Here is a 22,875-nt window from a genome sequence, read left to right on the forward strand (position 1 = left end):
CTCACTGTAAAAAACAGACATTATTAGGTACGATATGGTTAATTCCAAAACATATAAAAATCAAATATTGTACTGTCGGAGTAACTTTATTTTCTTTAAATATCCTTATTGTACAAAACTTCTTTGAAAAGAATATTGGCGCTTATAATATGATCATAGTTTACTTTCTGGCTGTATGTGTCTTTAGCTCGAACATAAATATCACTTGATGTGCGAACTCGTGAAAAAGCCACGTATAATTGTCCATGCGAAAAAACAAGTCCTGCTAAATACAATCCAGCCTTTTGACGCATTGTACCTTATGCTTAATTAATGGTCATAGCTAAAGTCACTTTTATTGAGAATTGTCTTATTATTTCGAAAGGCATGGTTGGATCAGAATGTGTGAGGTTAATGCCGGGTATGAGCATAGTTTTATCGGAGTCAACGAATTTAGCAGTGATGATATAGTCGCCTAAGTGAGTTACCGCTAATCTTACGTCATTAATTAATGCCAGACTAACGTTAAGATTTCAAATTAACATAATAACAGCACTTTTCTTTGAAATAAATTGGTGAGGTGGTTAACAGGACGGGTTTAAAGAGTTTAAAAATGCTATTGGGTACAGTTGAACGTTGTTTATTTCTTCAAGTTGGACAGAGTCAGAACTTGGATAAACCATTGCTTCTCCACGTAGTATATTGAGAATGATATATAGATTAGCTGTTGTACAATTACCACTTTTTCGATATAGAATCACAGTTGAACAGGACTCTGAAACATTTTGTTCATTGACTTCTGTATCATTGATTATAGTGGTAACAAAACTATTGTAATTACAATAACAGTGTTTAGGAATTTTGATGCATATTAATGGTATAATGACAATGTCGTGTGACTACGGCCTCCCGTCGTGTAAATCGTACGCCTGGTGCAAGTCTTTCGATTTGACGCCACTTCGGCAACTTGAGGATGAAATGAGGATGATTAGGACAACACAACACCAAGTCCCTGAGCGGAGAAAATCTCCGACCCAGCCGGGAATCGAACCCGGGCCCTTAGGATTGACAGTCTGTCGCGCTGATCACTTTTTTTTTCCCTTTCCGTTTTTATTGTTTTATATATCGCCTAGAACCACTTTTTTTATGTAGTGGACGGGTGGGGGCTCGGGGGGCAAAGTGGGCAGGGGTCGAAACCTGAGGCCTGGCCACAGTGTCCCCCTCACCACCACCGAGCCTGTGGTGCTTAGGGAAGTGGGAGAAACAGGAATCAACAGTAGTGGAAGGCGTTGTTATTTATTTATTGGCATGTGTTTTTGTAAGATTCGCTAATTATCATGAAATTATGGGAACACATATGCGAAAGAGAAAAGAAATATAAATTCTGGTTAAAGAAAAAGAAAGGAAAGAGGAAAAGCAAAAAGAAATAATATCCGCGCAATCTGCGACGCGCTCTCCCATCCGCGGAGGTCAGAAGTAGAATAGATCGTAGGCGGTTGAAACTCAGACACCGCCGGGGGAGGAGGGGTGGGTGCCCTCTTAGCCAGGCACCCCCCAACGCAGTGGAGGTCTAACAAAGACCGCTCGAAGATAGTTAGCAAATAATGTTCGGTAACGTGGCGCGTTTTCGAGAGCTGCATGGGCTGTTCGTAAATAGGTCCAGAAGTCGAGGAGGGATTTAGGTCCCTCATTAAAGAGATAAGCGACCGCCCACCATTTGACCCACGTAATAACATGACATTTGGCGGCGGGAAAATGTCGCTCCTCCGGGTATAGAAACATTCGAGGTTCGATTGTGTCTGGTGGCACCCGGAGATAGCAGGCAATGATTTGCTGCACGAAGCGCCATACATCTTTCGATGAGGCGCATGTCATCACTCAGCTACCGGGGGCGGACATATTAATGGTATTGAGGCTGGAACAAGTGTAACGTAACATTGCAAACGCAGTAAAGTAATGAATTAAGTTATGAAAATAAATATGTAGATTAATGATATAAGTTTAGGGAACTGTAGCGTAACATTGCAAACTCTGTATAGTAATGATGAGTAGAAAGATAAATCAATTATGTAATTCAGTTGATGTACTTCAGTTTATTTGCGCAGTAGACAACGCTGGCTTAAAGAAAGTGAACAACTCTGTATTCCGTTGTGCATAATAGTAAAATTAGACCGTCTATAATGATGCCTTCTAAATTGTTATCATCGACGTGTATGACCCTTTCGCGTGACAGACTACTCTTGCGTAAAGAATCCAAGCCACTCCAACAGCTTTCTAGCATGGTAAACAGATTGCCAATAGGCGGCAACTTCTATATAAAAATATCTTCAATATAAAAAAGGTCTTCAAAGTAAAGTTAACGAGAACAATAACTTTAAACTAATTGTATATTTTTCTTCGTCAGTGATGTAGAAAATCTTGAAAATAAATGTGTATGATTAGCATTTCGCATCCCAGTGCAGGCCGGATTGTCTGCAGTCAATTTACGATACTTCAACATTGTTACTCAATAGCTGAGCCGAAGCAGAAGACTTCGCTACGTTGTCTTCAATGGCATTCTTCTTCTTCTACTTCTTATTCTTCTTCTTCATCTTTTCTTCTCAATCTGCAGATTCCTTAGCAGAAATTCTTTTTCTCCATTTTCTGTTGAATATTTGAGTGGAGTGAAAACAAGAAACTGTCTAGAAACAACACAATGAATTGTTGTTCGAATTTTCGTAGCCGTGTGTTTCATACTGTTAGATTTCTTTTAGCGAAGAATGTCATCTTTGCCTGTCGTAATCTGCTTCTTACATTCTCCTTGCTTCTTGCGCTGTGTGTTATTTTGTTTCTAAAATGGCAGATTTCCTTCGCTTTACCTACTATGTGATCCCCAGTTGTGATGCGAAATTTATCGCTAATCTCATTTCTGCTACTCCTCAATAAATTCGCCTTTCTTTGGTTTACTCCCAGTTTCCATTCTGTGCTAATTAGAGTGTTCATTCAGTTCAAAAGATCCCGCAATTGTTCCTTATTCTTCAACATTATTAGCGAATTTTATCATTCAGGTCCTTTCACCCAGAAATTTAGTCTCACCTTTTTCCTCATTACTTCTTCGATGTACAGTGGAACAATAGGAGAGACAGACTGTACCCCTTACTTACGCCTATTTGGTCAAATGTTTGAGCTGAGCCAAAACAAGACGTCCTAGAAATTACACAATGGAATTTTTTTCGGAATATTCATACCGGAACGAGACGTGGGAAGTGAACAAATGGAGTATCAAATTTGTATGCTTGAAATCAAATTTTGCAAAATTTGATTTAATTACCTGAAACTACTCCAGGTAATTACGATAAACATAGTAAGTGACGGGAGGGAAAATTTTTGTCGCAAGTTTCATAGCGATTCTAAGTGTTGGAAATGGATAAATGGGTATCAAACACACCAGTCTCACCATTTTGAGCTTTAGTTTTGCAACAAAAAAGATATAATTGGTTGAAAATAATTAGGCAAATTAAGAAAAAGTTAATTAGTGATTTGACGAATAATTGAAATATTTCAGGAACAGCTGCTGCTAGCTGTGTAAGTGAGATTTCAAAAAGTTCATCTCTTCAAGACCTAGCTATATTACGCATCAAAAGTTACAGTGTGTAGCAATTGTGGAATTCTTTATTCAATCTTGAAAAAATAAAATGAATAGCAAATTACGGTATAATTTGATGCTTCTCTGCTATCTCTTGTTGTGTATACACTTAACAGTAACAGAATACCGATCGGTATGTAAGTGAATTTCATGCTTTATGAGTAAAACGTGAAAACCAAAAACGACTGTTAAATGTTTTTGAAATAATTTTTCTAAAAGTAAGAGTAAAATAGATCAGAGAAACATTTGACGCTCGTCATTTGCTGTATACGATTTCGACCATTATTGAAAAGCACGTCAACTATTTCTCTAATCTGTTTTCTTTCTTCCGTTTAGACAAATCACTTCACAGAACGTTTTACCCTTTATTTTCATATTTTTCCCTTTCTTCAGCACCGAGCGAGGTGGCGCAGTGGTTAGCACACTGGACTCGCATTCCGGAGGACGACGGTTCAATCCCGTCTCCGGCCATCCTGATTTAGGTTTTCCGTGATTTCCCTAAATCGTTTCAGGCAAATGCCGGGATGGTTCCTTTGAAAGGGCACGGCCAATTTCCTTCCCAATCCTTCCCTAATCCGAGCTTGCGCTCCGTCTCTAATGACCTCGTTGTCGACGGGACGTTAAACACTAACCACCACCACCACCACCACCACCACCACCACCTATCTTCAGCAATTCCCTATCTTCGGTAATTCTCGTGAATTTCCGATCTTGTTTCTTCATGATGATGTACTTGAGTCTTTGTCTTCCTTGTGGAGTCTTCCCAGGTATTTTTCTTTCCATCCGTTTTACTCGTACAATGAAGGGGCAGCGTCTGTGTAGGTGTCCATTACATTGTTGCCCTCGTTCCTTGGATGTCCTCCACAATAATTTATCCTCTCGTTGTTGAATACTTCTTCATCCGTCGCTCTGTCTGTCCATGAAATCTTCAAGATTCTTCTATAACACCATATCTCTGAGGGATGCAGCCTTTTCCGTTCTGGCTCCGCAACTAGGCATCCTTCTTAACCATATAGGGCAAAACTCCAAACAAAAATTTTACATATTATTTTCTGGGGTTTAAACTAATATTTTCTATGTTAGCTGTTTCTTCTTCTGGAACGACTCAAAACTGTATTCCGGAGAAACGGGTACCCCAACAAGTCAGCGGTCGCAGAGCAAATCACAAAATGAACTATCAGCATACCAGGATCTTGGCACAGACATCTAAATACTGGGGCAGCGTCGTTAGAGAGGCTATCAAAATTCGTAGCAGGGACAGACTCATCAGCCGAGATTGCGGCTATAACCTCAGCAGGGCATGGTAACCAGCATTGGGTCTAATTAAAGAGACGCTCAGCAAGGAAAACGAACGGGCGACCAGGGCGGACGAGGCAATTACACCGACGCCACCACAGACGCCGACGCGAGCGTCTGAGCGACCGCCGACGCGCGACGGCGGGCGCGGACCGCTGAGAGAACGCCTCGCAGTGAGAGGGGCCTTAATACGGCCGCCCGCATTCAGGAGCTCAGTTCCCTGGCAGCCTGGGCAGTCAAGTGGCGTCTACAATTCCATGGGGCCGAGAGGCAGTTCCTGATCGTCACCAGGCGACTCGTTCCTGCAGGTCTGCAACCGCTCGCCGTCGGTGGAAGCCCTGTCCCGTGGCTCTGAGCACTATGGGACTCAACTGTTGTGGTCATAAGTCCCCTAGAACTTAGAACTACTTAAACCTAACTAACCTAAAGACATCACACACATCCATGCCCGAGGCAGGATTCGAACCTGCGACCGCAGCGGTCGCGCGGTTCCAGACTGGAGCGCCCAGAACCGCTCGGCAACTCCGGCCAGCTGTCCCGTGGCGTCCAACGGCGCATTACCTCGGCGTCACCATCGACCGCCGACTCACGTGGGTTCCGCACATCCGCGAAGTGAAGAACAAAGTGCGGAACAGGCTCCGCATACTCTACCCGGTGCTGAACCCCGGCTCCCAACTACCACCGCGGCTGGGCATCACTCTGCACAAGGCGCTGTTCCGCCCTGTACTCCAATACGCCGTCGTCGTCTGGGGGAACGCCGCCGCCACGAACCTGAAGAAGCTGGAGACACTGCAGAATCGCATCCTTCGGCTGGCCGTACACCTGCCTTACGATTTCCCCACCGCTCATCTTCACGGCGTCGCGGAAGTACCTCTGCTCCGTGACCTCTTCCAGACGACCGCTCGCACCTTTTACGAACGTGCTGGCCGGTCGCACAACGCCCAAATCCGGACGCTGGGCCGAAAACTGCCGCGCAGCGTCACCACCCGATGGCCACACCTGCTCGCTGCCTAGCTAGCACTGCAGAACTGTGCTGAGGAGACACCCTAGAAGACAATCTACACGTGAAGTCGCATTACATCGGCATGCATGGGAGGCAAAGCAATAACTGCTGCGAACTCCATCACACATCGGAGGACAAGTTATCTCCGTGCAGATGCACGCGAGGAGCTCAGTTCTCCAGCGCACCTGACGATGGCGACATGTCTGATCACCGAAATATTGTGCCTGTTATAAACTGTAGACCGTGGACTGTTCGAACAAGGACGATTTTGTTCCAAATTTAGCTATCAGTAAATTACTCGAAAACTAGGTAAGGTTTTTATATCACACTGACGCTTCATAACAACCTTCTTCTTTCTAACTCTAATATACACATAAAAAAAAGTTTTGCATCCTCTCGGTTCCGAGAGTTCCCGAACCTTTACAGAAAATTAGAATATAGATCAATATAAACATCATTTCCGCCATTTTTATTGCTCATGAAAACTGCAAATTGCATGCTGTACCACCATACAGCAAGACCGTCAGAGGTGGTGGTCCTGATAGCTGTACACACCGGTACTTCTAATACCCAGCAGCACGTCGTCTTGCATTGACGTATGCCTGTAGTCGTCATGGAATACTATGCACAAGTTCATTAAGACACTTTTGGTGCAGATTGTTCCACTCCTCAACGGCGATTCGGTGTAGATACCTCAGAGTGGCTGGTGGGTCACGTCGTTCATAAATAGGCCTTTTCAATCTCTCCCACGCATGTGCATTAGAGTTCATGTATGGAGAAAATGCTGGCTACTCTAGTCGAATGATGTCATAATCCTGAAGGAAGTTATTTAAAAGATGTGCATGCTCCAATATGCTGCCGATATGGTTGCTTTATCTGTCGGACGATGGCATTCACGTACTGTACAGCCGTTACGGTGGCTTCCATGACCACGGCGGCCCCACATAATGCCACCCCAAAACAACAGGGAACCTCCACTTTGCTGCACTCGCTGGACAGTGTGTCTAAGGCGTTCAGCTTGACCAGGTTGCCTCCAAACACGTCTCCGTCGATTGTCTGGTTGAAGGCATATGCGACACTCATCGGTGAAGAGAACATGATGGAATACATGGAAATCGTGCTTTGCTTTAACCTCGTACACTTTTGCGATGGCTTCATATTAGCGAAGTTGCTAAATTTCAGGCAAAATCTTTTATTTGCCGTAACTCCGTAACTAAACATTTGCGGACGTACATTTATATGAAATTTTTTCTTTAGTTTTACTTGTAGAAAAATTTATTAAAATATTTGCATATCTTCGTTAATCACCCTGTATACAGTTAGAGAAAACCGCAGCTCGATAAATATACGCGTTTTGAAAATATTTTGGGTGCTCTCAGTTGTATGTAAAGTCGCAACAAGCTGTAGATCTATGGGCAACTGTCAACTTTCATGAAGCTGTTGTTATTTTTTTGTTTTCACTGTCGGCGCCTGGTTCACCGGTGCAATTAGATTAAATAGGCTAAAATTTGATATAGTGAATAGAGTTGAGAGTTTTTACGTTTGTTATTCTTTCATCCACCTTGCTCCATATGTGACTGTCAATGGCACAAACATCCTTATCTTCAGTCAGGTGTTTTTAAAACGTGTATATCGCTAAAATACAATAACAAAAGTGAAAGACTTACATGTGATTTAAGAATCTTTCAAAAGTTAACTATAGTTGGTGGTATTAAATATCATCACTGTTGACTATTTCTATTGCTCTTAACTGGAAATAGATGGTATGGTTACAGGGAAGATCTTCTACAGAAGCACAATGTACATTGATAAATTGAAAAGATCTGCACGGGGCAAGGATAGAGTTACAGCAGAGAAGATAAGAGACAATGTAAGGCTATGGAGTGTGGGTACAACCAAAATGGTCACGTGTTTTGTCACTTGGAGACGAGAGTAAGGAGGAGAAATGTGGGAGGCAGTATATACCAAGACGTGGACTGTAGAAGAAGAAGAAGATGTAGAAGGAGAGGGGATCCATTTAATTATGAGATGATGATTGCAACGTACTGACTTCAGAGATTCATTGCACCACACTCTCGAGATGGAAGAATGGGAGGCAGTATATACCAAGACGTGGACTGTAGAAGAAGAAGAAGATGTAGAAGGAGAGGGGATCCATTTAATTATGAGATGATGATTGCAACGTACTGACTTCAGAGATTCATTGCACCACACTCTCGAGATGGAAGAATTTTACGGTCACAGGTCACCTGCCTCGGGCATGGATGTGTGTGATGTCCTTAGGTTAGTTAGGTTTAAGTAGTTCTAAGTTCTAGGGGACTGATGACCACAGATGGCTCAGAGCCATTTGAACCATTTTTTGGGAAGAATTTCAGGATGTCAATGTAAACTAGTAGTTCGCAGCCATTAAGCTTGGACCGAAACCGCAACGACTACGGCAATTACTCCCCACTGGCTGTCACTAAACTCAAGACGGAAGCCTTGAGCGACCTCTGAGCTGTATCTGAAGTACCTTAGGCCGAAGTGTCTCCCATGATGCCTAGCAGCCAAAAGTTCCTAATCTAGGAGTGTCACTCACGTAGTATTCAAGAAAAATTTCTATGAGCGTGTCCATACATTTGATGGGCCAGCTCAGTTTGCCTGTTCGCCAGTCTAATCATTTGGCAGTAAGTTTCCTTGGAGTTGCTTGACGCTCACACTTCACAGGCGAAGACAAACTCACTCACCAGGACTCTTTCTCTTGCAATTTACTGCTTCATGCTCATAGATTCCGTTTGGTTTCTCTTTCTCCTTTCATCACCGTTAACCGCATCTAGTAAAGGCTCTGCTGTACTCAGGATTTGGAAAATAGATTTTGTTTATCTTCGCAGCCGAATGCTCTTTCTGTCACCGCAACAGTTAGTTACTATAAGGGGGAAAAGGCGTGCGCCATCTGTCTGTGAATTGTGTACACTTTGTTCTTTCGGAGATCATATTTTATCTGTTTGTCTATAGTATTATTTGGGCAGAAATTGGGGACCAGTCCAGCATTTACCTAGCCGAGCGTAGGAAACAACCTGAAAACCACCCTCAGGCTTTATTGTGCACCAGCCACGCGTGTGTTCCCCTCTCGCAAGCTAGCGTGCTGCCCGTTATGCAAAGCTAACAGCTGCCGTTTAGTTTAGCTGATACCTGCACCGCTCCATGTTCTGACGATACGTCATTTTGTCGGGTCCCGTCCTCAAACTACATTGCACTGCGAAGGGCGTTCAGTAAGTACTGCGCAGCTTTCAAAATGGTATGTGTAACGGAGGTGCGATGTTAGCCGAAAGTTGTCATTGAGTTCCTTTTGGCAGAAATTCAGAGCATCCCAGTTATTCATAGGCTTTTACACAAGGCCTACGGATAGCTGGCAGTGAACAAAAGCACTGTGATCCGTTGGGCAGGGCGTCTTTCATCATAATAGCAACGTCGCCTAAACACGCGTGTCGGTCAGTTGCACACAGCTGTGACTTCTCCAATGTTGGAACTTCCAGACTCTCTCATTTAAGGTGATCAACGGTTCACAATCGACCACCTCGCTACTCAACTGGCCGTCACTGTTGGTACTGCTGACACAATCATCCACTCAATGGTGAGTGCCCGCTGAGTTCCTTGCCACCTAACAGAAGGCCATGAAGTGCAACGAAAGAACATATGTGCAGTGTTGCTTGCGCGTTACGAAGCTGATCGTGACAATTTTTGTCGAACATCGTCACAGGCGATGAAACACGGGTTCATCACCTCGAGCCGGAAACAAAACAGTAATCCATGGAATGGTGCTACCCAAACTCTCCTCCGAAAAAAATTTCAAAGCCGTTTTCTCAGCCGGTAACGTCATGGCGAGAGTCTTCTGGGAGTCTGAAAGGGTTATTTTGTTTGATGGTCTCCCTCATGGTGCAAAAATTGGTTCAAATGGCTCCAAGCACTATGGGACTTAACATCTGAGGTCATCAGTCTCCTAGACTTAGAACTACTTAAACCTAAGGACATCACACACATCCATGCCCGAGGCAGGATTCGAACCTGCGACCGTAACAGCAGTGGGGTTCGGGACTGAAGCGCCTAGAACCGCTCGACCGCAGCGGCCGGCCTTATGGTGCAACGATCAACTCTGAAGTGTAAGCAAATCTGGGCGTGTTCACCGCAACAAAAAGGCAAATGAACTTCTCCTTCTCAACGTGAATGCGAAGCCTCAAACAAGCTTGTGCACCTGAGAGAAGCTCAGAAAACTTCGCTGAACTGTTCTTTCTCATCCAGCCTACAGCTCTGATCTCGCACCATCCGACTTCCATCTGTGTGACCCAATGAAGGTAGCACTCCATGGGAAGCAGTATGTGGAAGGTGAGGAGGTTATTGATGCAGCAAAACGTTGGCTCTGATGTCGACCAGTTGAATGATACCATGTGGGCATACAGGCCGTTCCAGCAAAGTGGCATGAGGCTGTTACTTTGTACGGAGATTACGGCGAAGAATAGGGTTTTGTAAACTCGTCCGCCTCCGTAGCGTAGCGGTAGCGTTACCACCTACAACGCAGGGGGCTCAGGTTCGATTCCCGGCAGGGGAATGGGTGTTGTGTGTCCTTCACCATCATTTCATCATCATTGACCCGCAAGTCGTCGACGTGGCGTCAGATAAAAAGGACTTGAAATACGGCGTCCGAACTACCCCGAATATGGCCTCCCGGCCAACGATGCCATACGATCATTTCACTTTACCAAAAGAGTGGAGAATAATACGGTGTATTGGAATCCTGAAAAAAAAAAAGAAGAACTAATCAGCTTTCAGAGAAATATGTGTAACATTACTTATTGAACTCCCCTCGTAGTTATTGAACCGTGAAAATTTACTTTTCAGAATCTCTTTTTTAAAGAATTTACTTTATTTACTAGTGATTCATCAAGAACATTAACACACTATGTGAGTGTGGAAGTAGTTGCCAAGGAGTAACTGATGGACACAAATGAAATTTCAACAAATGGAAATTTTATTCATAAAAACCTTTTCAAAACAGGTTTAAAATTATAAGCAGAAAAGCACACTCGAAATATCAAGTCACAATTTAACAAATGTGAATTTTATTTCTAAAGGCCGAAGCAAAACAGATTTAAAAATTATAAGCAGAAAAGCACACTCAAAATATCATGTTAGTTTTATTTAGAGGCAAGAACAATATTAACAGTAGGAGCCTTCGGGCCGAGAAGCTTGTCTGCTCCCTCTCAACACGACCGTAGTCATGACCGCTCACAACAACCTCTGAAAGACTACATTGGTGCGAATCTGCAACACACCAGATTACTTTAAACCAAAAAAATTTTAACGGCTCATACAGACATGTAACTTTGCACCCCGTAAGAGGAATGGAAAAGATACAACCCTCAAATTATTTGCCACCGAAAGTGCAATTTTTTTAAATGACTCATACGGTAGAATGTTGGCAAGCTTATAACATAAAATGACTATTTAAATAAAACCCATAAAATGCAGACTTACATAAAATGTACAACACGCTCTGCATTACACATATACCACCTCGCAAGATGATTAGCAAGATAGAAACATATTTCAAGAATTCGGCTTTAAGCAATAAATTCGTTAACACCGAATCCGACAAACATGGCAGGGGCAGCTATTAACGTATGGCAGATTGACAGGGATGGGGGGGGGGGGGCGGGGGTTACTAAACAACCCGAACCGCACATTGCTCTAAACCTCCCCAATTCCACAAGGGAAAAACGGACCACCCAATTCACAATAACCACCTTCCCGAGGGTGGGCAAATGGGGAAGAATGGTGCGACGACCCCAAAACAAAGCGGCTGGTGACCTCACCGAGAAATCAGAATTTAACAAGTAAATGAAACAACATATTTCCAATCACTTAATTCTAATAAACTGCGATTTCTGGCGAAGACCTGGCGCAGAACCCCCAACGCTCTCCCGAACCGTCCGCTGGCAGCCGCTTCAACGGACGCAGGAAGGCGCGCCGATCTCCCGTCTCACGGCGTCGCAGCTCGCCCCGGCCAGCCCGATGTCGTGGTTCCGCTCCTGTTCCTTTCTTGTGAACTGCGAAGCCACTACCCCTTTCTATACGGCGCTGCCCACTGGACTCACGTGGGGGACCTCACATGCGCCGACGCTCAAGGCGGACAAATCATCTCGCGTCTCAGTGTGCGACCAAGCAACCTCCCAATCCAACCGCCAATGACCGTTGCCCGAGCAAATCGAGCAGACTGGCGGCCTAACGGCAGACTGAGATGCAGGAACTCGGCCCCGACCGGGCGACCACTAGCTGAGTTCTGTTACTGGCGGAGTGGCAAGACTCTCATTTTCAGGCTTAAAGTTTGATCCAAACGACAGACATACTCGCACTTCGACGACAGACAGACACTGACTGCCCCACACTGAACCGGCTGACCAACTGACTAGACTCGCCTCGACTGACCATCTCAGACTGAAAAAACTGCCACTGCGGAGCTCATAGCCCCCCTGAAATGCACGTGAAACGGCAACTTTTCCCCTATCCCACCAGAGGGAGACACCAAAGCTGCGATTGCCACAGCGGCGCCACTGCCAGAAACGGAAAGCGACTGCTTTACACTACGCGCTGCGGCGCGTTCTTCAAAACAGCAAATTTTACTGCGGCTCAGTTATCTCTGACCCTGTTGGTACAATGTCGAAATGCACGGGATGGGTTGCCCTCCCTTCCCCAGCCTGTTTCGTCATCCGTTGGCGACTGTGGTCCTGTTGTTTTTGTGGTCTTCAGTCCTGAGACTGGTTTGATGCAGCTCTCCATGCTACTCTATCCTGTGCAAACTTCATTATCTCCCAGCACTTACTGCAACCTACGTCCTTCTGAATCTGCTTAGTGAATCATCTCTTGGTCTCCCTCTACGATGTTTACACTCCACACTGCCCTCCAATGCTAACTTTGTGGTCCATTGATGCCTCAGAACATGTCCTACCAACCGGTCAGTCCTTCTTGTCAAGTTGTGCCACAAACTCCTCTTCTCCCCAATTCTATTCAATACCTCCTCATTAGTTATGTGATCTACCCATTTAATCTTCAGCATTCTTCTGTAGCACCACATTTCGAAAGCTTCTATTCTCTTCTTGTCCAAAGTGTTTATCGTCCATGTTTCACTCCCATACATGGCTATACTCCATACAAATACTTTCAGAAATGACGTCCTGACACTTAAATCTATACTCGATATTAACAAATTTCTTTTCTTCAGAAACGCTTTTCTTGCCGTTGCCACTCTACATTTTATATCCTCTATACTTCGACCATCATCAGTTATTTTGCTCCCCAAATAGCAAAACTCCTTTACTACTTTAAGTGTCTCATTTCCTAATCTAATTCCCTCAGCATCACCCGACTTAATTCGACTACATTCCATTATCCTCGTTTTGCTTTTGTTGATGTTCATCTTATATCCTCCTTTCAAGACACTGTCCATTCCGTTCAACTGCTCTTCCAAGTCCTTTGCTGTCTCTGACAGAATTACAATGTCATCGGCGAACCTCAAAGTTTTTATTTCTGCTCCATGGATTTTAATACCTACTCCGAATTTTTCTTTTGTTTCCTTTACTGCTTGCTCAATATACAGATTGAATAACATCGGGGAGAGGCTACAACCCTGTCTCACTCCCTTCCCAACTGCTGCTTCCCTTTCATGTTCCTCGACTCTTATAACTGCCATCTGGTTTCTGTACCGTCATATATAGTTAAAATATGGCTTCCCGGCCATTGACGTTCTTGTGCGAACGCACACGCTATGCCCGAACTCGTACGGAACTTGGTAGATTAATCTGTGGCCCTACTGGACTGGAATTATCTGGTGGGGAGCTTCGAACAACTCGGCGGTCTGACAGGCCAAACACTGGCCAATGTGGATGGGAAAGCGAACTGCCTCTGTCGAGGCCTACGGACCAGTTCCGTGACGCGCAAATCGCGCGACGCGTGAGTTTGGCAAGACGGTGAAGTGCCGGGCGTCGAGTCCAGTGCGCTCCGGGGGCAGAGCGGGGGAACCGGCGGCCATGAATCTGGGCGCCGCCCCTTGTTTGCCGCAGAGCCGCGCCGCCGTAAATCCCGGCGACACGGCGCTGGCAGCGAGCCCGCCCCGCGCCGCTGCGCCCTACTCGCCGCCGCCGCCGCCGCCGCCGCCGCTGCCGCCGCCGCCGCCCCCGCCGCCGCCACTGCTGTTACAGAGCTGCAACACTGTCGCTAACTAGCCGGCCTCCACGCCTCGCGACGTTGCGGCCAATCCGCGTCGCAAAGTACCGATGGCCAGCATCGAGAGCCACGAGGAATCGAGAACTGCGAGCTCCAGTATCGAAAGGAACCGAAACCCATCCGAGCGGCTTTTCGTGGATGATGCTGTGGTATACAGAGAAGTTGCAGCATTAGAAAATCGTAGCGAAATGCAGGAAGATCTGCAGCGGATAGGCACTTGGTGCAGGGAGTGGCAACTGACCCTTAATATAGACAAATGTAATGTATTGCGAATACATAGAAAGAAGGATCCTTTATTGTATGATTATATGATAGCGGAACAAACACTGGTAGCAGTTACTTCTGTAAAATATCTGGGAGTATGCGTACGGAACGATTTGAAGTGGAACGACCATATAAAATAATTGTTGGTAAGGCGGGTGCCAGGTTGAGATTCATTGGGAGAGTCCTTAGAAAATGTAGTCCATCAACAAAGGAGGTGGCTTACAAAACACTCGTTCAACCTATACTTGAGTATTGCTCATCAGTGTGGGATCCGTTACCAGGTCGGGTTGACAGAGGAGATAGAGAAGATTCAAAGAAGAGCGGCGCGTTTCGTCACAGGCTTATTTGGTAAGCGTGATAGCGTTACAGAGATGTTTAGCAAACTCAAGTGGCAGACTCTGCAAGTGAGGCGCTCTGCATCGCAGTGTAGCTTGCTATCCAGGTTTCGAGAGGGTGCGTTTCTGGATGAGGTATCGAATATATTGCTTCCCCCTACTTATACCTTCCGAGGAGATCACGAATGTAAAATTAGACAGATTCGACCACGCACGGAGGCGTTCCGGCAGTCGTTCTTCCCGCGAACCATACGCGAGTGGAACAGAAAAGGGAGGTAATGACAGTGGCACGTAAAGTGCCCTCCGCCACACACCGTTGGGTGGCTTGCGGAGTATAAATTTAGATGTGTAGATGTAGAACTGGCAAAATTTTACGAGTACAGCTTACCAGGAGAACACGGCAAGTGCCATAACCCGATTTCTCAGAGACTGCGCTCAGTGGAAAAGGAGTCAAAATAAGCGAACACGTATCTCAGCTTATTCGTACATACTCGACCGTTTCTGTGAAAACGACGGTCAATGTTTTCGAGACTATTCAGCTGCCTTTAAGCGTACAAGTATCTCAACAGAAATGGTGGCATAGTGGCTAGTTTTACAGCCTGTCCCCCCCCCCTCCCCCCCTCCCAGTGTTCAAAACACTGTTCATGTTTTATTTCTTTTTTTTCATTTATCTGCCCATGTCTGTCGAATGTTACTTCACGAATGTTTTTCTTATCAAGTTAGAAGACACAAGAGAGCTATATTAACTGTAAAATTACAACTGGGTACACAAGAAGTGTGATATATTTATTATACACTGAATCGCCGAAGAAACTGGTATAGGCATGCGTGAAATGATAATTAAATGGACATCCTCCCTGCAAACAGGCATTTATACACTTCTTTGGGGACATGTTGGAAATGTCTGCCCCGACCGGTACTCGAACCCGGGATCTCCTGCTTACATGGCAGACGCTCTATCCATTTTTTAATTAATTAATTAATTTTTTTTGGGCGTTGCGGACGTCGCAAGACATCCTGTTCAAGTTCTGTGGTTGATCCTTCCACTTAGTTTTTTATTATAGAGACCAACCGGCTCTCTGACCGAACACGCTGAGCTACCGTGCCGGCGTCCATCTGAGCCACCGAGGGCACAGAGGATAGTGCGCCTGCAGGGAATTATCCCTTACACGCTCCCCGTGAGACCCACATTCCCAACATGTCCACACCACTACATTCGTAGTGCGCCTAATAGATATTTGCCCATCATACTCGTTACTCATGGCAGATTCATCTAACAAGTCCCGAACGAGTTCGGGCATACCGTGTGCGTTCGCACAAGAAGGTCAATGGCTGGGAAGCCATATTTCAACTATATATGACGGTAGTATATGTTGCGGCCATTGACCTTCTCGCGCGAAACGCACACGTTATGCCCGAACTCGTATGGGACTTGGTAGATTAATCTGCCACGAGTAATAAGTATGATGGGCAAACATCTATTAGGCGCACTACGAATGTAGTGGTGTGGACATGTCGGGAATTTGGGTCTCACGGGGAGCATGCAACGGATAAGTCCCTGCAGGTGCACTATCCTCCGTGCCCTCGGTGGCTCAGATGGATAGAGCATTTGCCATGTAAGGAGGAGATCCCGGGTTCGAGTCCCGGTCGGGGCACACATTTTCAACATGTCCCCAATGAAGTCCATAAACGCTTGTTTGCAGCGTGGGTGTCCATTTAATTGTAATTTCATGCTATCAAAGCTTTATGGTCATCAACGGTAACTGTTCTTTCGGCAACAGATACTACCGTCATATGTAGTTATAATAGGCATGCGTATTGCAATACAGAGATATGTAAATCGCAGAACACGGCGCTGCGGTCGGGAACGCGTATATATAACAAGTGTATGGAGCAGGTTTTAGATCGGTTACTGCTGGTACAGTAGCAGATTATCAATACTTAAGTGAGTTTCAATGTGGTGTTATAGTTGGCGTAGTCGGCGCACGAGCAATGGGACACAGCATATCCAAGATAGTGATGAAGTGAGGATTTTCCCGTACGACCATTTCACGAGATTAACGTGAATATCAGGAACTTGGTAGAACATCCGTCCTCAGACATCTCTGCGGGCGGAAAAAGATCCTGCAAGGACGGGATCAAAGACAACTGAAGAGAATCGGTCAACGTTGACAAAAGTGCAACCCTTCCGCAAATTGCTGCAGGTTTCTGTGCTGGGGCATCAACAATTGTCAGGGGGTGAACCGTTCCGCAAAACATCATTGATATTGGGCTTTTGGATCCGAATGCCCACTCAAGTACCCTTGATGACTGCACGACACAAAGCTTTACTCCTCGCCTGGGCATGTCAACATCGACACTGGACTGTTGATGACTGGAAACATGTTACCTGGTCGGACGAGTCTCGTCTCAAATTGTATCGTGCGGACGGACGTGTGCTGGTATGCAGACAACCTCATGAATCCATGCATGTCAGCAGGTTCATGCTGGTGGAGGCTCTGTAATGGTGTGAGACGTGTGAAGTTGGAGTAGCGTGACCCCTGACACGTTTCGATACAACTCTGACAGGTGACACGTAAGTAAGCATAATGTCTGATCACCTTCATCCATTCATGTCCACTGTGCATGTCGACAGACTTGGGCAATTTAAGCAGGACAGTGTGACACCCCACATGTCCACAATTGCTACAGAGTTTAATCACTTCCGATGGCCACCAAACTCTCCAGACATTACTATTATTGAGCGTATTTGGGATGCATTGTGGCGTGCTTTTCAGAAGAGATCTCCACGCCCTCGAGCTCTTACGGATTTATGAACGCGTTACAGGATTCATGGTGTCAGTTCCTTCCAGCACTACTTCAGACATTAGTCGAGTCCATGCTATGTCGTGTTGCGGCACTTCTGCGTGCTCGCGGGGGCGCTACACGAAATTAGGCAGGTGTACCAGTTTCTTTGACTCTTCCGTGTATAATACAGGGTGATTCAAAAAGAATACCACAACTTAAGGAATTTAAAACTCTGCAACGACAAAAGGCAGAGCTAAGCACTATCTGTCGGCGAATTAAGGGAGCTATAAAGTTTCATTTAGTTGTACATTTGTTCGCTTGAGGCGCTGTTGACTAGGCGTCAGCGTCAGTTGATGCTAAGATGGCGACCGCTCAACAGAAAGCTTTTTGTGTTATTGAGTACGGCAGAAGTGAATCGACGAGAATCCACGGGAAACAACTCAGTATGAACGTGACTCGCCTAAGGTGAACGTTTTCTGTGCCATTTCAGCCAATAAAGTTTTTGGTCCCTTTTTCTTCGAAGGTGCTACTGTAACTGGACTACAGTATCTGGAGATGTTAGAGAATTGGCTGGTCCCTCAGCTCGAACAAGAAGCACAACAATTCATATTTCAGCAGGATGGAGCGCCACCACATTGGCACTTATCTGTCCGTAACTACCTGAACGTCAACTACCCGAGGCGATGGATCGGCCGCCAGGCAGCCCGTGACAGAGCACTTCATCACTGGCCTCCAAGAAGCCCTGATCTTACCCCCTGCGATTTTTTCTTATGGGGATATGGTGTTTCGGCCACCTCTCCCAGCCACCATTGATGATTTGAAACGAGAAATAACAGCAGCTATCCAAACTGTTACGCCTGATATGCTACAGAGAGTGTGGAACGAGTTGGAGTATCGGGTTGATATTGCTCGAGTGTCTGGAGGGGGCCATATTGAACATCTCAGAACTTGGTTTTGAGTGAAAAAAAAACTTTTTTAAATACTCTTTGTAATGATGTATAACAGAAGGTTATATTACGTTTCTTTCATTAAATACACATTTTTAAAGTTGTGGTATTCTTTTTGAATCACCCTGTAGTTAAGCAACCTGTGTAAGTTCATGTAGCGAAATGCCACGTTCCTGTTCATTTCTGTAGCTCAGACTAGTGGAGAAGTAATGGAAGGAGTCAGTGTTCGATGTGTAGCCAATCAGTGCACGCTTGGCACCCGTGGCTGGCAGGTAAGCCGGGTCCCTGTCCTCCCCCCTACCAGAGGGTGCGGCAGTTCCCACGGCGGCACCGCTGGTTAATATTGGAAGGCGGCGGCCCTGAATAATGCACCGGAACCTCAGGGCGCGGCCCGCATGCCGATTCCAGCCGCCTGCTTCACTCCACCTCGCAGCCCCTCCGCCACCGCGGCTCCGGCGTTTTATTGCGGTCGTTACTCGGAGCTGCCGCCTCGTCCGCGCGCCGTGCCAAAGAGGCATTCGGCGCCTGTTACGTCCTTTTACTGCGAACTGCTGAGACATTATCGGATTCATGCATCTCCATGTCTGTGGATCCTCTAAGGGAGCGTTTTAATCGTCACAAACTCTTGAGTTATAAGTGGTACTTCGTGTGCTGTCCCAAAGTGTGGTGACCTTCCCATTTGAAGGCAATAATTTGCCATTTGTAATATACAGACCCACTTTGTTAAAAGCTGTGGTTCCCCAGTAGAGCTCTGAACTGCACGTAGCGAAGCACTTATTGTTTTCTACATCTACATCCATACTCCGCAAGCCACCTGATGGTGTGTGGCGGAGGGTACTTTGAGTACCTCTATCGGTTCTCCCTTCTATCCCAGTCTCGTATTGTTCGTGGAAAGAAAGATTGTCGGTATGCCTCTGTGTGGGCTCTAATCTCTCCGATTTTATCCCCATGGTCTCTTCGCCAGATATACGTAGGAGGGAGCAATATACTGCTTCACTCCTCGGTGAAGGTATGTTCTCGAAACTTCAACAAAAGCCCGTACCGATCTACTGAGCGTCTCTCTTGCAGAGTCTTCCACTGGAGTTTATCTATCATCTCCGTAACGCTTTCGCGTCACGAAGCGCGCTGCTCTCCGTTGGATCTTCTCCGTCTCTTCTTCAACCCTATCTGGTACGGATCCCACACCGGTGAGCAGTATTCAAGCAGTGGGCGAACAAGCGTACTGTAACCTACTTCCTTTGTTTTCGGATTGCATTTCCTTAGGATTCTTCCAATGACTCTCGGTCTGGCATCTGCTTTACCGACGATCAACTTTATATGATCATTCCATTTTAAATCACTCCTGATGCCTACTCCCAGATAATTTATGGAATTAACTGCTTCCAGTTGCTGACCTGCTATATTGTAGCTAAATGATAAAGGATCTTTCTTTCTATGCATTCGCACCACATTACACTTGTCTACATTGAGATTCAATTGCCATTCCCTGCACCATGCGTCAATTCGTTGCAGATCCTCCTGCATTTCAGTACAATTTTCCATTGTTACAACCTCTCGATATACCACAGCATCATCCGCAAAAAGCCTCAGTGAACTTCCGATGTCATCCACAAGGTCATTTATGTATATTGTGAATAGCAACGGCCCTACGACACTCTCCTGCGGCACACCTGAGATCACTCTTACTTCGGAAGACTTCTCTCCATTGAGAATGACATGCCGCGTTCTGTTATCTAGGAACTCTTCAATACTATCTCAAAATTGGTCTGATAGTCCATATGCTCTTACTTTGTTCATTAAACGACTGTGGGAACTGTATCGAACGCGTTGCGGAAGTCAAGAAACACGGCATCTACCTGGGAACCCGTGTCTATGGCCCTCTGAGTTTGCATCTTCATCTACAACTACGTATAAAGGTTGCTTAAAAATAATAACCAGAATTTACGATTTTGCATCTGTTGATGAGGATACGCTGTGAAACAGTTAAAGGTTTCAAATTAACTTTAATTGGTCTCTCCACTGGTGCATGACAGAATGTGACAATAATATTAAAAAAGGAGCACTTTACCGATGTCAGAATATTCGATCATGAACTGACTTTTGTCTATCATCAGGTGACGACTCTGTCGCAACCACACATAACGTGATGTGCGACTTACTCAAAACTGGTGACATAGAAGCAGCTGCAAATAACTGAAATTAACGGTGGAAGCCCATTGGCAAAGTGGAGGTGGCTTTTGGGATTTTGTTTTGGCTCATCTGCAGGCAGGCTACGATGATGTTGCGCAGGGATTTCAGTTTTTGCCACCACATCTGCAGACATGTACCTGCGAAATAAAGTTTTTTTTAGAGCTGATAATTAAAACTTTATGACTAGTTCTCGTATTTGTAACTTTTTTGGACAGTGTTATGACACAGCTGAAGGAATGTCTCAGTTCTCCAATCATTAAAGAAGATGCCGCTGAGGTCGGTATTGTGATATGGGTCCAAAACGTAAGGAAGTTTTGAAGTACAGAAAGGAAAGAATCTACCTGAAAATTCAGCAAGTAAAAAGCATCTCGAAAGAACTCAGAAGAAATGTTCGTAAGTTTCAGACATAGAGTCACACAAACGAAAATTGATAGGTAGAGGCTGTCAAAGAACAGAACTGTGAAGGAAACGAGAACAAAATGGATAGAATAAATAGACTGCATGAAGAAAAAAATGAGAGGGAGAGATGTGTATGAAAACTCAAAAAAAGTAATAATAAGGATTTCATATGTATACATATAAGGCATTTTGATTTGAGTGGGGTGTTACGAAAAGTGGCAAGCCATTCGGATTGTCTATTTTTGTTCAGTATGATAATCAGTATCAATTAGGGGCTAATGAGGAAGTAGGACGTAGCAATAATTGCTTTGTAGTGTAAATATGGCTGTAGTGATTGTATGTGCTGAATATATAGTAACTTATTGGCCTAATTAGCGTTTTCACATTTAATCTTGTGTGGAACTGTTCTTAGCTTTTCTGAGAGAGTTTGGGAACTGCACACATAATGAACTCAACAGAGGCAATGTGGGGTCTGGCAGAAAAATGAAAAATTAAGACGAGGTATGCAACATGGACACGGGCGTTCATGGAAACGGCGCCAGGGCAGCCCACATGTAGGCCGAAGCGTGTTGGCCAGGTGAAAGTTGCGTCATTGGGCAGGCCCCTAGCGGACGGCACTTTTATTTAGCTTTACAGCGTGTCTCCAGTCTTGTCAGGTGAGCAGAACTGTGACATTAAGAGAAAGATATTGTGTCCGTAGGAGGCCGCAGCCCTCACGCGTTCTGAATAGTGCCTTCAGGAAACAGTACTCTCCAGCTTTGCAAAAAAACAAAATAAATAAATAAAATGAGTGACAGCATTAGCAGCTAGCTTCAGGCACATTTTTTAACTTTTTCAGGACTTGGGAAGTGAGGCTAGCTGCTGCGACTGAAAAACACCAATTGGTAAAAAACATGTGACATCTTGAAGCCAGATCACACAGAGAAGAGTGGACGTTAGAGAAGTCACTGGAGCAGATTCATGTGTCTCTTCAGTTTAATATTCAGCAAAACAGTCAGCGGAAACGATCAGTGAGATATTTCATAACGTCAGTTGCATTTGAAGCTGCCCTATTCAGCTCGTCACTTCGTTGGATGGATCACATTTCGCATTATACCTGGTCAGTTTTCGTGACTGAGCACGTCGTGATCCAGGCGAATGTAGTTCTCTATGGATGCGAGCCGCTTGGGTTAGTGTTATACTATGGGAGACATTTACCTGAGGGTTTGATGATTGAATCACTTGTGTCCCTTCGAGCTTGATCGTCTTCGCCGACGACGTTGGAATTTTCCAGCAAGATAACTGCCCTTGTCACAAGACCAGAAACATGCAAGAGTTGTTTGTGCCGATGATAGTGATCTCATGTTCACCTTTTGGCCACCGTATTAATCTGACCTGAACACAACGGAACGTATCTGGTGCGCTATCAGGTGGCAGCTCCACATCCACAAACAATCTATCCGTAATGTACGGAAATGAGCAGACCTGTCGGTAGATTTCCGGTGCCACATACCTGCGCAAACCTACTAAAGACCTGTCGAATCCATGCCAAGCACAATCACTGCTGTACGCGTTCTAAAGATGGACCACTACGCTATTAAGAAGATGGTAATAATGTTTTTGTAAATTGACTAGTTATTCTGCACTGTCAGTGTGAAATAAGGTAGAAATTTCGCTAGGAACTATTGGGTCAGATTAGTCACGTTTTTCTACGCCGTCTATGTCTGTTTCCATAACAGCCACGCGTGAGTTAAGGAGGAAGTCTAAGGTGGTATGGTAGTAGAACAGTTTTGTGCGAATTTATATTTCAGTGCA

General features: G+C 45.2%; 1 protein-coding gene and 1 non-coding gene across 2 annotated transcripts in view; both read left to right on the plus strand.

Annotated features, from left to right (window-relative positions):
* The first annotated feature begins 4,002 nt into the window (after window positions 1-4,002).
* Trnaa-cgc (transfer RNA alanine (anticodon CGC)) lies at window positions 4,003-4,075 on the plus strand. Its single transcript has one exon. It is a non-coding gene; the product is annotated as a tRNA-Ala (tRNA).
* A 9,888-nt stretch (window positions 4,076-13,963) lies between these two features.
* LOC126176581 (uncharacterized) overlaps window positions 13,964-22,875 on the plus strand; it is a 124,783-nt gene continuing 115,871 nt past the window's right edge. The window contains exon 1 of the mRNA XM_049923743.1: window positions 13,964-14,088. Coding sequence (XP_049779700.1) covers window positions 13,964-14,088 — 125 coding nt within the window. The remainder of the gene's footprint in view (window positions 14,089-22,875) is intronic.

The sequence above is a fragment of the Schistocerca cancellata genome, chromosome 3 (assembly GCF_023864275.1).
Source record: "Schistocerca cancellata isolate TAMUIC-IGC-003103 chromosome 3, iqSchCanc2.1, whole genome shotgun sequence".
In the NCBI taxonomy this organism is placed as follows: Eukaryota; Metazoa; Arthropoda; class Insecta; order Orthoptera; family Acrididae; genus Schistocerca; species Schistocerca cancellata.